Source organism: Callorhinchus milii, unplaced genomic scaffold (assembly GCF_018977255.1).
Source record: "Callorhinchus milii isolate IMCB2004 unplaced genomic scaffold, IMCB_Cmil_1.0 Scaffold3, whole genome shotgun sequence".
Taxonomy (NCBI): Eukaryota; Metazoa; Chordata; class Chondrichthyes; order Chimaeriformes; family Callorhinchidae; genus Callorhinchus; species Callorhinchus milii.
Window position 1 is genome coordinate 45,141,787 of NW_024704744.1, and position 12,733 is coordinate 45,154,519.

General features: G+C 35.9%; 1 protein-coding gene across 12 annotated transcripts in view; it reads right to left on the minus strand.

Moving 5' to 3' along the window:
• Positions 1-12,733, minus strand: part of map7b (microtubule-associated protein 7b) — a 90,500-nt gene that overhangs the window by 23,430 nt on the left and 54,337 nt on the right. For 5 of the 12 annotated variants that reach the window (XM_042332950.1, XM_042332947.1, XM_042332948.1 and 2 more), the window contains 8 exons: positions 8,453-8,554; positions 8,025-8,099; positions 6,949-7,112; positions 5,473-5,590; positions 4,685-4,771; positions 3,802-3,912; positions 2,826-2,918; positions 301-426 (listed from right to left, as the gene is read on the minus strand). In XM_042332950.1, coding sequence (XP_042188884.1) covers positions 301-426; positions 2,826-2,918; positions 3,802-3,912; positions 4,685-4,771; positions 5,473-5,590; positions 6,949-7,112; positions 8,025-8,099; positions 8,453-8,554 — 876 coding nt within the window. The remainder of the gene's footprint in view (positions 1-300; positions 427-2,825; positions 2,919-3,801; positions 3,913-4,684; positions 4,772-5,472; positions 5,591-6,948; positions 7,113-8,024; positions 8,100-8,452; positions 8,555-12,733) is intronic. The other 7 variants (XM_042332945.1, XM_042332949.1, XM_042332952.1 and 4 more) reach the window with 7 other exon arrangements.

The following is a 12,733-nucleotide window of genomic DNA, read 5'->3' on the forward strand; positions in this document are numbered from 1 at the left end:
CTGATAGAATTATGCATACAAGACAATTATTTGGCCATTAATACATTGATTAACAGCAAAATGCATCATTTTTACAAATTTCATTGCTGTCTGATGTGTGTGGAGTGAATGGGGTCCACAATGCAACTGTGTTATAACCAAATTGCTATAAAGAACATTATGCAAAGGCTAAACAAGGATTACATAGAAAGCTTTTTCGTTTACATGTATTGGCTCTGAGCAGCTTGGCAATGTATGAATGGAGAATTCTGACCTTCATAAGTTAGAAATGGTTGAAACAAATTATAAAAAGTAAGTTACCTGAATCCTGACCATTTCCAGACAAAGCAGCAGTACTTCTACTCCGAGCTAGGAACGAGTGAGTTGGGGTCAGAAGACGAGTAACAATGTTGCTCTCCCAGGGACTGAGCTGCAAACGTCGAACTACTTAAAATAGAACGGGAAAATGTTAAGACAACATGTAATACAATAAATTTCTTTGAAAGAAATATAAAGGCATGCACGTTAGAATTAAGCAGAGTGGTTGTGTTCAACGGCAGAATAAACCTGGTTACTTGCAGAGTTAAAAAGAACAAAAGCGCATTAGTGTTCAATGGATCCATTGTTTTAAGTGCTGCAAAAAAAAGTATTACAGTATGTTAATATTCAGCAATATGTCGACGAAGTAGTGGCAGTTCGATGGGTAGTTTGACGTATTGAAGAAAAGCAGTGAAAATAAAACTCTACAGCCATGCTTTTTAAGACCAACATAATGGCAATGCAATTTTGCTAACCAATTCAATATTAGAGATCAGCTACCATAGCAGATTAAAGAACTGTAGATCAATTTAGCAAATGTGTCACAGAGGACATTTTCATAATCAAATCATAAAAATGCAAGTCCTTTCAAACATCCAAATGTCTGAAAGGATACTATTTTAAACACATCCAAAATAAGCTTAGTTGTGTGCAGGGTAAAATAAAGAGATTATGCATGTCCTTAAAATTGCCAGGTACAAGCCTTCCAAAAATTGTGCTTAAACGTTTTTATTTACATTACAATGTGAAACTGGTTTGGAAACCAAATCCTTTTCCAATGCAATATGATGGATTAAGAAAAAATTCAAAACTAAAGCCAATCATACAACAAATCCAGAGTTATAAAAGGGTGCTCACATGTACCATAAAATGGGTCACAATCCAAAATGAATACCGAGTGCCTACCACACGAATATCACACGAACTGTATTTAGCAGATGCACTAACCATTTTTATTTTGAATGATCTGAGCATTAAGAGTGGATCAATATTTAGCTTGTATAAAAGAGTTACACGCTCAGTTGTTGCATAATTATGTGCAAAACAGAACATTTATTTTTCACAAACTATGATTTTCTGGAATTTAATATATAGAACATACTGAAGGGAATTTACTGTAGGGTGAGAAGGTGAAAACAATTCTGGAAACCTTAGAAGATTAATTGGAATCTGTAGCTCAGTGGTTAGAGCACTCGCCTCGCAAGCGAGAGACCTGGGTTTGATTTCCGGCAGGGTGAAACCTTGGGCAAGTTTCCTTACTCCAAACACCTGATAATAATCCCTCAAGAAAAAAAACACAATAATAAATTGGTCACTTCAATCCACGACTGTTTATGGGACACCGCTGTCTGCAATTGACTGCCACAGTGCGCCCACAAATATACAGTCAATTCACTTTACAGTATAGTTTGTGAAGCGCTTTGAGCCATCTAGAAGACGTGAAAAGTGCTATATCAAAATGCAAGGATTATTTTTTATTATATTCCACTTAGTTTTTGTGTTAGTGTAAAACGACCGTAAACTGTCAGAAACATAACTTGTCGCTAATAACCATGGTTGGTAAGCAATTAAGCTGCCGACTTCTATGAGTAGGAGCATAAATGCCAAGGTTTACATAACTTTAAATGATTACCTTAAGATTCCTGTATTTTGTTTTAATTCCAAATATGTTCACATCATTTACAACCAAATGAATATTAAAAAAAAGCTTTGTAGCATTTACAAGATACAAATTTCTTTTCAAGACTAGATGGAAGATGGAGCCAGATCTGGATGTGCAGAGTGACTTTGTGTATAATAAAGTCTGAAATGTTAGGAATACTACAGCTCTTCATCTAACACTACAAATGGTCTTATTTATCACCCACTAATGGTGCTCCAAATTGTGGTTTAAAAAAAGATTATTCACATTAAAAATGAAATGTATTTTATGTTTACTTCACCAAACAACTATAGGGTAAAACAGTTTAAATGCTTTATGCAGGACAAATATTTGAAATGTCATTTGAATTTTTTTTATTATCTCTTTAAAACACCAATTTAAGCTGCTTCAGTTCCCATGAAACCTTTCTTCAGTACATAGTTAAGTGCTCATCCTTCACCTACAAGCCCAGCAGCATCAGCAACAAACCTGACAATCTAGGCCAAACCCAAACCACTCAAACAGAAGAAACTGGATGGTTTATAACCTATCTAGTCCAGTGTACCAGGGCCAATTCTAGCCAGCCTTTCCGAGTACAGCTAAATTAACAAAGAATGGGAGCTTCAAGCTTGTACAACTCCATTTCACAGGCAGTAGTATGACTAATTGAATCGTTGGGCAGATTCTTTTGTGTCTTAAATAAAACTTTATTATTACATTTTTAAAAAATGACTATTATTTTGGGAGGACAAAAATGTTACTAGCTGATCACAGTGGAGAAAATGCATACTAAAAAGCAAATGCCTTCCAGACAGTTTCACAACTAAATGAATAATGCAAAGCGTTTTCTATAAATATGCAAGTCACAAGTCTTCCATAGAAACACCTGGTTTAGTTTCTGCACTGAACTTGTTTCGTGTAGATGTTGAGCGTGGCTTAGGAGAGCATTTGAGAAAATATGCAATCCTTTTCTTGAGTGCTGTACAAAAATCAAATATCCGATTAATCTAGCATTTTACCCCACTCTCCCTCTACCATATCTTCTGGATTTTCTTGGGAAATCATAATATCTGAAAAGATTCTAGAAGTCTAGAAAGAAAATGTTAATGAACAAATAAAATTCCCGTTGTTGGTTGTTTGGGGGAGGCACAAGAGACAAGCAGCTGTAAAAGGGATATGCTTCTGTGCTAAGCCAATACTCTACAAAACTGTTATGAAGGACTAAACACATTTTTGATTGAATAGATATACACATTCAACCTGCAGAAATAAATCAATTTAATGTATAAATAAGTAGCACTGAACTTATAAATCCATTTTATAACCATTTGTTCGAACGCTTTGAAAACATAAAGTGATTAAATGCTAAGTTACAAATTGAATAAAAACTTAAAACATGTTTATGTACAAACAAAAGTGATATAAAGATGAAAAATGCAGAAGGGGAAGATATCATTCCATTTCTTACATTGGATTTTTTTTTACATTATGGAACTAAATTAGTCGGGGCTCAGACTATTAGAATATATCTGCAGTACGATATTAAATCTGAATTTTTTCCGCAAAGCCAAAACCAGGATCTTTATTCCTACAATTGAAACAATAACTGTCTGCAGGAAAATAAAAACCCATAACCTGTTCTCTGTGCAACAGTAAGGATATTATGTTTAGCATGCAACTTCTAGGTCAGTGAAAATAAAATTTACAAGGATTTATCCCACTAAGGGATTTCTCCTACTTCCACTTCTGATATTTGAGTTTCTGTGCAAAGAAAAAATACATTACATTGTACCTTGTAATGTACTGACTTGGCTTGGGTTTGTATTTCTCTACAAAAAAGGAAAACAATTCAGAAACAGTACCTCTGTCTGGAGAATTTAATAATGTTGCTGATGAGGATGAGAGTCGCTTGTTAATGACAGGATCAACATGTTTCGAAAGGTTCATTGTGGATACTGACCGCCTGTCTGCATCTAAAACAAATGCAAATATCTGCAGTTGACTGCCTGTGGACAGTATTATAGCTTTCGTTGCTAATATTAAAGCTATGTGAGAAACCAACTGCAATATTTCAGTTGACAGCAAGACAGGAAAGTCGTGAAGCATGCATTTCCTATAGGTCAGCTTGTGGAATTAAGCAGCGGTACAAGACATTTTCAAATGATTTTATTGAGCTTCTATCTTAAAAAAAGTATTGTTAACTGGTAACAAAAACAATTTGGCCGAAGTATCATTTGACTACAAGCCATGTAGAAATAATGAATTTTGCATTCCAACTAAATTAGGAAGCTCTAAAATTCAGTTGATTTAATATCTGCATTAATTTCACTTTAGGGTTTATTAAATGCATTACATACAGAATACGTATTCTGGTAGTAATATGGATAATCCTCAAGTCCCATTATTTACAGAATATTCTATTCTTGTATGCATTTCTACTTGTATTTTACTCTAATCCAATTTAAATTAATTCAAGATTTCCTAGTTCATGTGGATATATTTGATTTTGACAGTGTATTAATGTAACGTCACACTCTCTGTTTTGGATCATTGTTAAACACTGCGACCAACTCTACAAACCAACCTACAGCATTAAATTATATTGAGACTTGAATAGTTACTTCTAGCTGTAAACTAGGGTATGTGCTGACATTTAAAACATGCAAATCAGATTAAGGGATTAATTAGGGAGAAATAAACCTATTTATGAAAAGATGAAAAATATGGATTATGCTGTTCATGTACCATCTTTACAAGCACCAGCTTCATTTCTTAAGTGGTGCTCAAGGCCTGCTAAATCGAGATAGGAGTAGGAAGATTCAACAAAATCACCTGGACAAGAAAGGAACAGATGCAAAACGATAATGGATTTGCAGCAAAGGAAAAGAAAACACCATGATTGGAACAGCCCAAAAGCAAAAGCGGGCAACACACAGAAATTAAAACGTTTGAGATTTAAAGTGCACAGAAAATAGGCAGTAGAAGTAACAAATTGTATGTAACCATTTTCATTAACTGCTTAATATACACACATATTAAACTAGATATAAAAAAAATTCTTCAAGCATCTTCATTGATCATTTAAGATAATACATTTAGTGCAAGATAATACTTTAGAGAAGTTTCCCTCATGAAGACTTATTCCGATGACTGGTTTCTATAGATTCTGTTTTATGGAAGAACAGCAAGATCCAATATAGGCTACTTTGCTTCTCATCATAATCCGCATGACAAGGGAATGCACCCAATTCAAAATGTTTTACTTCAAAAAGGCTGACTTACTCAAGATAAACCTCTAATACAAAAGTCAATTACATTCAGAAATATTTGGCAGAAACGATTACAAGTATATCAGTTTTAAATAAAAAGATTTTCCAAAATTATTAATTTTTATCGTGAATTTTGAACCTCCATCACGCAACACTCATCCAAAATGGTTTCAAGACAATAACAATGTTCACTCCATTTAGCTATTTAATTTTCATATAAATTCAACAGAAATGACCCTTTTTCTTGAGTCTTATAACATTTACCATCTCGGTTGATGGTTGTGTTTCTTTGTAGTGCTCCGCCCCAAGACCATCTGTTTTGCTTCTGTTTTGCCCTCTGACTCCTCTCGATTGTACGACGTACAACTGCTTCATGTCGTTCCTTTTTTGAAAAAATAAATCTTATGTTAACTAATGTAGCGCATTAACTAATGCAACACTTATTCAAGGACCAGTATTTGAACTTGCTTCATGGATGATGAACTTCAGCACCTGAAGATATGAAAAAAAAGTTGTAAAAGCTCTGCATTGGCGTATATTAATTTAGTCCTATATTTTTTGTTTAATCTGTCAGTATACAAACATCACCTTTGAGTTGTACAGTAAAGGGGTTTACTGAGGGATAGTTTAATGCACTAATTCAAGAATCCAAACAGATGTTCATTAGAAGGAATTAATTCCCATTTCCATAGCAACTCATACCAAAACTTCTCTAAACACTTCTGGTAATCATAGGCAGGTGTCGTGACAGTTCTGGTTGGCAAACATGACAGCCATTTGTACAAAAAACACAAGGAGAATAACCAAATTCATTGAAGGGATTGTAGGCCTGGACACCATGATAAACTTTATTTGGTTTTTGAATTTTATCATAGAATCTTAAACATTCAACTGAACAGGCAGACAGAATCTTGGTTTTAACATCTCAAATAATAGATGTTTTAGTGATATGTTTGGTCCTGAGATACATGTAAATTGTCCAGTTAATTTCAAGATGTACCAGTCTCCAGGTTTTGGAATCAGAAAGGGATTGTACATTGAACTGAACTGACAGAAGCCCTACAACCTCTAGAAAATTAGGAATTCACGAGTTTTGATACACACTGTAGTTGGCCTATAATACCCAAGTACATCATATAAGTACTGCAATCTAAGTGGCCATACAACCATTGATAAATAGGCCTAAGCCATTCCCAGGTCCTTCAACTTGTTCCTTCCTTCCCCTTGAAAAGGAAGAGGGAAGGAACAAGTTGAAGGACCTGGGAATAGAGTTCCAGAAAGCGGACGCCAAATGGCTGAAAGTCTGTCTGCTGGTGTCAGAGAGGATAGCATTGGGGACATGGAGAGGCTGATGTCGGCAGAGTGAATGCCCGGGTTGGTAAACGTGAAGGTAGGCTAGGGCAAGACCACAGAGGGATTTAAATTAGAGAGCAAGAATCATGCAATCGATCCGCTGGCAGATCAAATTACCTTGTGCAGATCTGGCTGGAAATAGGGCAACTAAAAGTTTGAATTCAAATTTAGCAACTCCATGTAACACTTTTTGGGTAAACATATGCCATTTTGCATGGTATTTAAGCAGGAGAATTTTAGTACAATGGTTCATGTTAGATATGACTTGATTTGTTTAAAAACAGAAATGTATATGAAATAGTTAGTTTTGTTACCTAGTTATACCTTTTAAAACATCTTTCAAACAGATGTTAAACCCATTTATCCTATTTTTTCCCAAAAATATACCTTTTCTTCTTCAAGTCTTTGCCTCCGTTTTTCTTCTACAGCAGCACGCCGTTTCTCTTCTTTTAATCGCTGTTCTTGAATTTTCTTCTTCCGTTCTACAAGCTGTCTTTCATAGTGCTGCCTTGCCTTTTCCTCTTTTTCCAGCAACAATATGTCCCTTGCAACTAAATAATAATAAAACAGAATCACGATTACAACCAGTGGTACTGAACAAAAGAAAAAAATCATGTACAATTTTAAAAAGTTGTATTTCCTCTAGTTTAAAAATTCTGCATTACATATGATTAGCTTCATGTTGCAAGGATTTTTCACATCAGATTTCAACAAATTGAGATCAAATGCTAGATCCTAGAGTCCTGTAGCTCGGTGGTCAGAGCACTCGCCTCGCAAGCAAGAGACCTGGGTTTGATTCCCAGCAGGGCGAAATGTTGGGTAAGCTTCCTTACTCCACACGTCTCTGTTTACCTAGCAGTAAGTAAGAACCCGGTTGTTAGTCGAATGGCGGATCACTTTTTCGGGGGTAATAATTCCTTAAAAAAAAATTGGTCACTAAATCCACAACTATTTGTGGGCAATTGGCTGCCGCATTTCACACACAAAATATACAGTCATTTCATTTTACGTTTTGTGAAGAGCTTTGAGATGTCTCGAAGACGTGATGGGTCGCTATATCAAATGCAAGGATTATTATTATTTTTAGTTGTGCCTTGATCTTTCAATAAACATGCATTAAGTGAAAGCAATCTAAGGTACTTAGGCAAATTATTACAGATATGCACACAACGATTATCATCCTCAACTAAAATAGCCAAAGCTGTGTTTTTCCAGGGTCAGGAAACTTTTATCAGTTCCATTTCAAAACAACGGCCTCTTTCACATAAAAAAAGCTGCTGCAGCGATGTACATAACAGCTACTTCATTGGAGCAGTCCAGGAATCTGATAATATTACAAATTATATGTGTAAATGTTTATAACATTGTAATTGTTTTAATATATTCTTCCGATTATATACTTGCTTTTATTCCATTTTTAAGGCCAGCAAAATATAACCCGAGTACTAATGTTATTTCCTTACCCAGCTGCTTTTGTCGTTCTTCTCTCCTTTCCTTGGCTAGTCTTTGTTTGTCATCAACTTTAAGAGCATGCAATTCTGTAGATCAAACACAAATACAGTGTTTCTAGATGTAAGCAAAAGTATAAAATATTCCACTTCTGCAAAATTTTGAAAAATCTATAGAAACTTTATATTTTGACAATCAGAGTAGTACTACGTATCACATTTCTACAATAGACCTCAGCAAATCAGATGAAATCTGTACAGAACATATTAACATTGGCATAGCAGGTGAACTTTTTCCACCTACGAATCCGAAAGACCTAATGTGTTAATCTTGGGCTCCACCAAAATCTGCTGAGAACATGGAGCTTCCAATTACATTCATCACTCACTATAAGTCATACTTCTGTACTATTTCATAATTAATAGGATCAACCTTCATATACCTTGTTTAGCATCAGAGTTTACACTTTGTCCAGAATTGGCAGAAGTTGGGCGACTGCTTGACTGGCCTTTTTTGTCCTCCACTTTCACCTGTGCTTCAGAAGCTGAAAGAATTTTAAAAAAACGTAAGGGGGTGGTAACTCTTATTCGGTGACCAACATTTCATAGTGATAATGAGAATAGACATGCAGATTCAATCCCTTCCCCTCCATCAAATCCCTAGTCTCAATTCATTACTGTGAAGTGCTTTTTCACTGCAGAGAAAAATGTCATTTATAATAATTCTGGGATTTGATATAGCAGCTTTCACATCAGAAGGACTTCTCAACAGCACTTACAGGATTTATTGTAAAGTGGAGTGTGAGTATATTGTATGCAAACACAGGAACTAATCTGCACACAGTAATGTCCCACAAATTACCATAAAGTAAGTGAATGATCAATCTTACCTGGGTGTCTAGTGTCCAGTACCCTGGTAGGAAAACTCTTTTTTGAATATTGCCAATGTACTCAAAGACCCCCCTGAACAGGCAAACATTACCGTGGCAAGAGTACTACCAACTAAGGCAAGTTGGCACCTGGAATTCTGTTCTTTACTTCCAAACAAGTGGCTGAAAGCTGCATTACTAAAGGTGCCATGTGGCCCAAAACGGTCACCAAGAGAATTTAACACTGAAACATAATCAGATAATAGTATACACCACTGGTAAATTTCCTGTTGCTTATCTAGTTGGGCTATCATACCCACTATGGTGCTGGTTTGAAACATTTTGTCAGGGAGGGTCTTAATGGGAAGACTCTTCAACCCAAAAGCAGCAATTTCAGCAAAGGGTATTCGCTCCTCCAATCTCTAAATATAGCTGAAATCCAAATAAAACTATTTTACAGTTCTTTTCTTGGATCTAAATGTTTATTTATTTTTCTTCAAAATATCAGCACAACTTACAATTATGTTGTCAAGCGCTCAAAGCGCTCAGTGAGTGATGCTATGCTCTATTTTTGGGAGTGCACGCACTTGTGGGTGGGGTGTGGGGGGGTTGTCAGCCAGGTTCAACGTGTGAAAGCCCCTTGCCATGCTTTAGAATCTCCAATTCCTACTGCGAGCTTAGAGTTTTCATTTGCTAGTTCTAGGGATCACAAAATCTTTTTGGAGAACATAGGAAACAAAGTTAAGGCACCAGAGACCCTAAAATGTACAATGAATTCTATAGTACTTGAATACTATGAGGTAAAATCAGTTTGAACCACTGTTAATTTCCCTCATGCTTGTTTAGTTGAGACATACACACACACGTGGTCCCAAAGCCTCGGATGTCACTGCTTAATACTTTCCTTAGTTAGATAAGCAGGGTACATGCCTCCAAAGAGTGTGCATTCCATTCTAGACAGAAGCTAATTTCCTTGCATAGGTGGCATATGTGGAACATATGTGGAACTCTAGAATAGATATTCTTGCATAATGATGTTTCCACATGTATCAGAGACCCATCTGAACAAAATAAATCTTTAGTATTATGGTGATGTGACCATAACTCAAACAAAATCCAAAATCGCAGAATACAACAACATTTTAATGTCTTTTAAGTACCCTGAAATTGACTGGAGATTACATACAACTCTGAATCATTTAAGAAATAATCGTAAAATTAATTTGATATTCAGTATATCTTGAAATAATTGACTTAATGCTAAGCACATTCCTGTCAATTAAAATCTTTGAACCAGGTATTTAATCAAGATATTGCAGACTCCATTTTGGCAGCAATTTTATATTCAGCAATATTTCTTCTTTAACCAAGTACAACATTTATTAGTGGTAAATAAATACTGTACAATGTTGACCTCTAGACAGTTTGAGGCTGTAGGCCACATATATTCATGAGCATATAACTTATATGCCAACACTAATTATACTGCATTCATTCTGCAGTGTTAACATCTCTTTAAAATTACAATGCAGCTCTCTGTAGATTGAAAGCTAGAGTAATTAAGCCATCTTAATAAATTCTCAGTAGAAAAACATTTGAATGAAACATTACTGTAGTATTTTGTAACCAACTTAATTTACACGGTTTCCCTACCCAAACTGCTCTGCATAAGCTTGAGAACTGTGTGCAGAAGATACTCAAATTGTGTCTAAAGATACTGAGGAATAAAGTTAAAGCAAGTAGTGTGACTGAAGCTATTGATTTTCAGTTCAACTTCTTGCAGAAATATTGCAAAGCTTCAAAAAGTGAAAAGCCTGAATGTACTGGAACTTGGGAAAGCCTAAATCTGTAGAATATACAAAATGGTGCGCTTGCATCAGGGAAAGCCTGGTACCATTCTGTATAGTGCGTGACAGTAAACAGCCAATATCATTTTTGTGTATATATCAAATACACAAAACCCAACTGAGATCCACAAAGGCACTGCACTGCTGAGCATACCCTACAATATACTGAGAGGGTAGATTTTAACAGCTATTTGCTGCAACTTCCCTTTAGCAATTGGTTTAACCATTAGTAGCCCAAAGTCTACTCAGAAATACCATCAGATAAACTGGGAAAGAAATGAAGATGCAGTTTCCATTTTCCCCAATACAGAGTAACAGTATAGTATGGTCCTGCTTAGTCTGAGGTCTTGTGCGACCCTTAATTAGAATTGCAGCGGATCATTTGGCCACTGGAATTGATCAGCTCACATTCTACACTGATAAAAGCGCAGCTTCTGGGTCGTTGCTGAGGTGACTTCCTGCATGCTGCAATTACTGCTCATCACTTCAGAGAAAAAAATCATAGTCAGTGTCGTAGAGATTGGACAGTCAATGGGAACTGGCTCCAGAAGGCGATTGGCAAATATCAGCCCACCTGCTTAACAGTACAACACAAAAAACACAGCCTTTAAAAATAAAAGTCTCCTCTTCCTAACCCTCTCATGGTCACAATTTTAATCTCTGATCCAATCCTCTCAGTGACACAGAATTACACCTCGTTCTCCTATCTTCAAATCTGGAATTCCGCTTTCCCTGGTGAATGCCTGGATAATCCTATTTCTGACTACTAATGCAAGGTCGAGATACAATAGAACGTCTTTCACGCTGCTCTTCAGATATAACCATGAACAACGTAATTAGATTACATACTAACAAGGGAGTCAACCACTTTTATATTCCATCCAATATATTATAATGGATCAAGACAAGTTTCTAGTGAAGTCACAATTGCAATAGTTTCACAGTAACTTCAGTCTTCCTTATGTCATGGTTCACACAATGAATCTGCATTTACTTACAGAAAACATGCAAAATGTGCATACTGGCTCTATCATCGCTTCAAAAAATGCAGGCCAGCGAAAACAAAAAAAACATTACATTGAGTAGGGGTAAATGGGATTCCAGGTCTTAAGTTTCATCTGTTAATCAATTGTGTTTGGTGCTTTGTAGTCAAAATAGAGATGGTGCAATGTAGCAAAAAGCTTTGAAGTAGAAATATGTTTAATGTGTAACATGCTTTGACGTTATATTTATTTTTAATGTCTTGTGGAAAAATGAACAACTGCTTCAAAGAAAACTAGTTTAAAGAGACTCATCAAAAACAGAGGGAGAGAGAGGGTAACAGCTTGAAAGAATGTCTCTGCAATTCAGAAAACAGTAAATTCAATCCAGAATTGGTTACGATTCAACTGGGTAATCTTATACAAAAATACAATTTACCGAACAAATTCTTGTTTTATACTATTTCAGTTCCATGAGATGACTTCATTTTAAATGTGTTAAAAATGTCAATTATTCTATTAATAAACTATAATTGATCCTAATTTTAATGGACATGTGCAGTTAGTTGTTTTTCCACCTCGGTGAAGATGAATTGCAGTGGAGTGAAATTTGTAACAACTAAATGAAAATCTAGTTTAGCTTATTTGTCCAATTTGAGGCTGGTCAGACAGTCAGAGAAAATACAGATTGCTGGTGTGTTCAGGAGGAGCTAAGAATACCCAGGTGTTATCTGGCACACAGTATAACCAAAATTGTGACAAAGCCTGACATATGCGGAAATCCATCACCATGCTTAAGATTACCCAAAGCAAACAGTTCGGAGACTGCTGGATTCTAACCAACTAAAAGAGCACATTTTGCCATTGAAAGCATTACCTGGCAAACCTTTTTACTACATTCCAGCTAGGACCACCCTACCTGTTAGGGCTACCTGTGGAGTCCTGTAGCTCAGTGGTTAGAGCACTCGCTTTGCAAGTGAGAGACCTGAGTTCAATTCCCGGCAGGTCAGGGCGAAACCTTGGGCAAG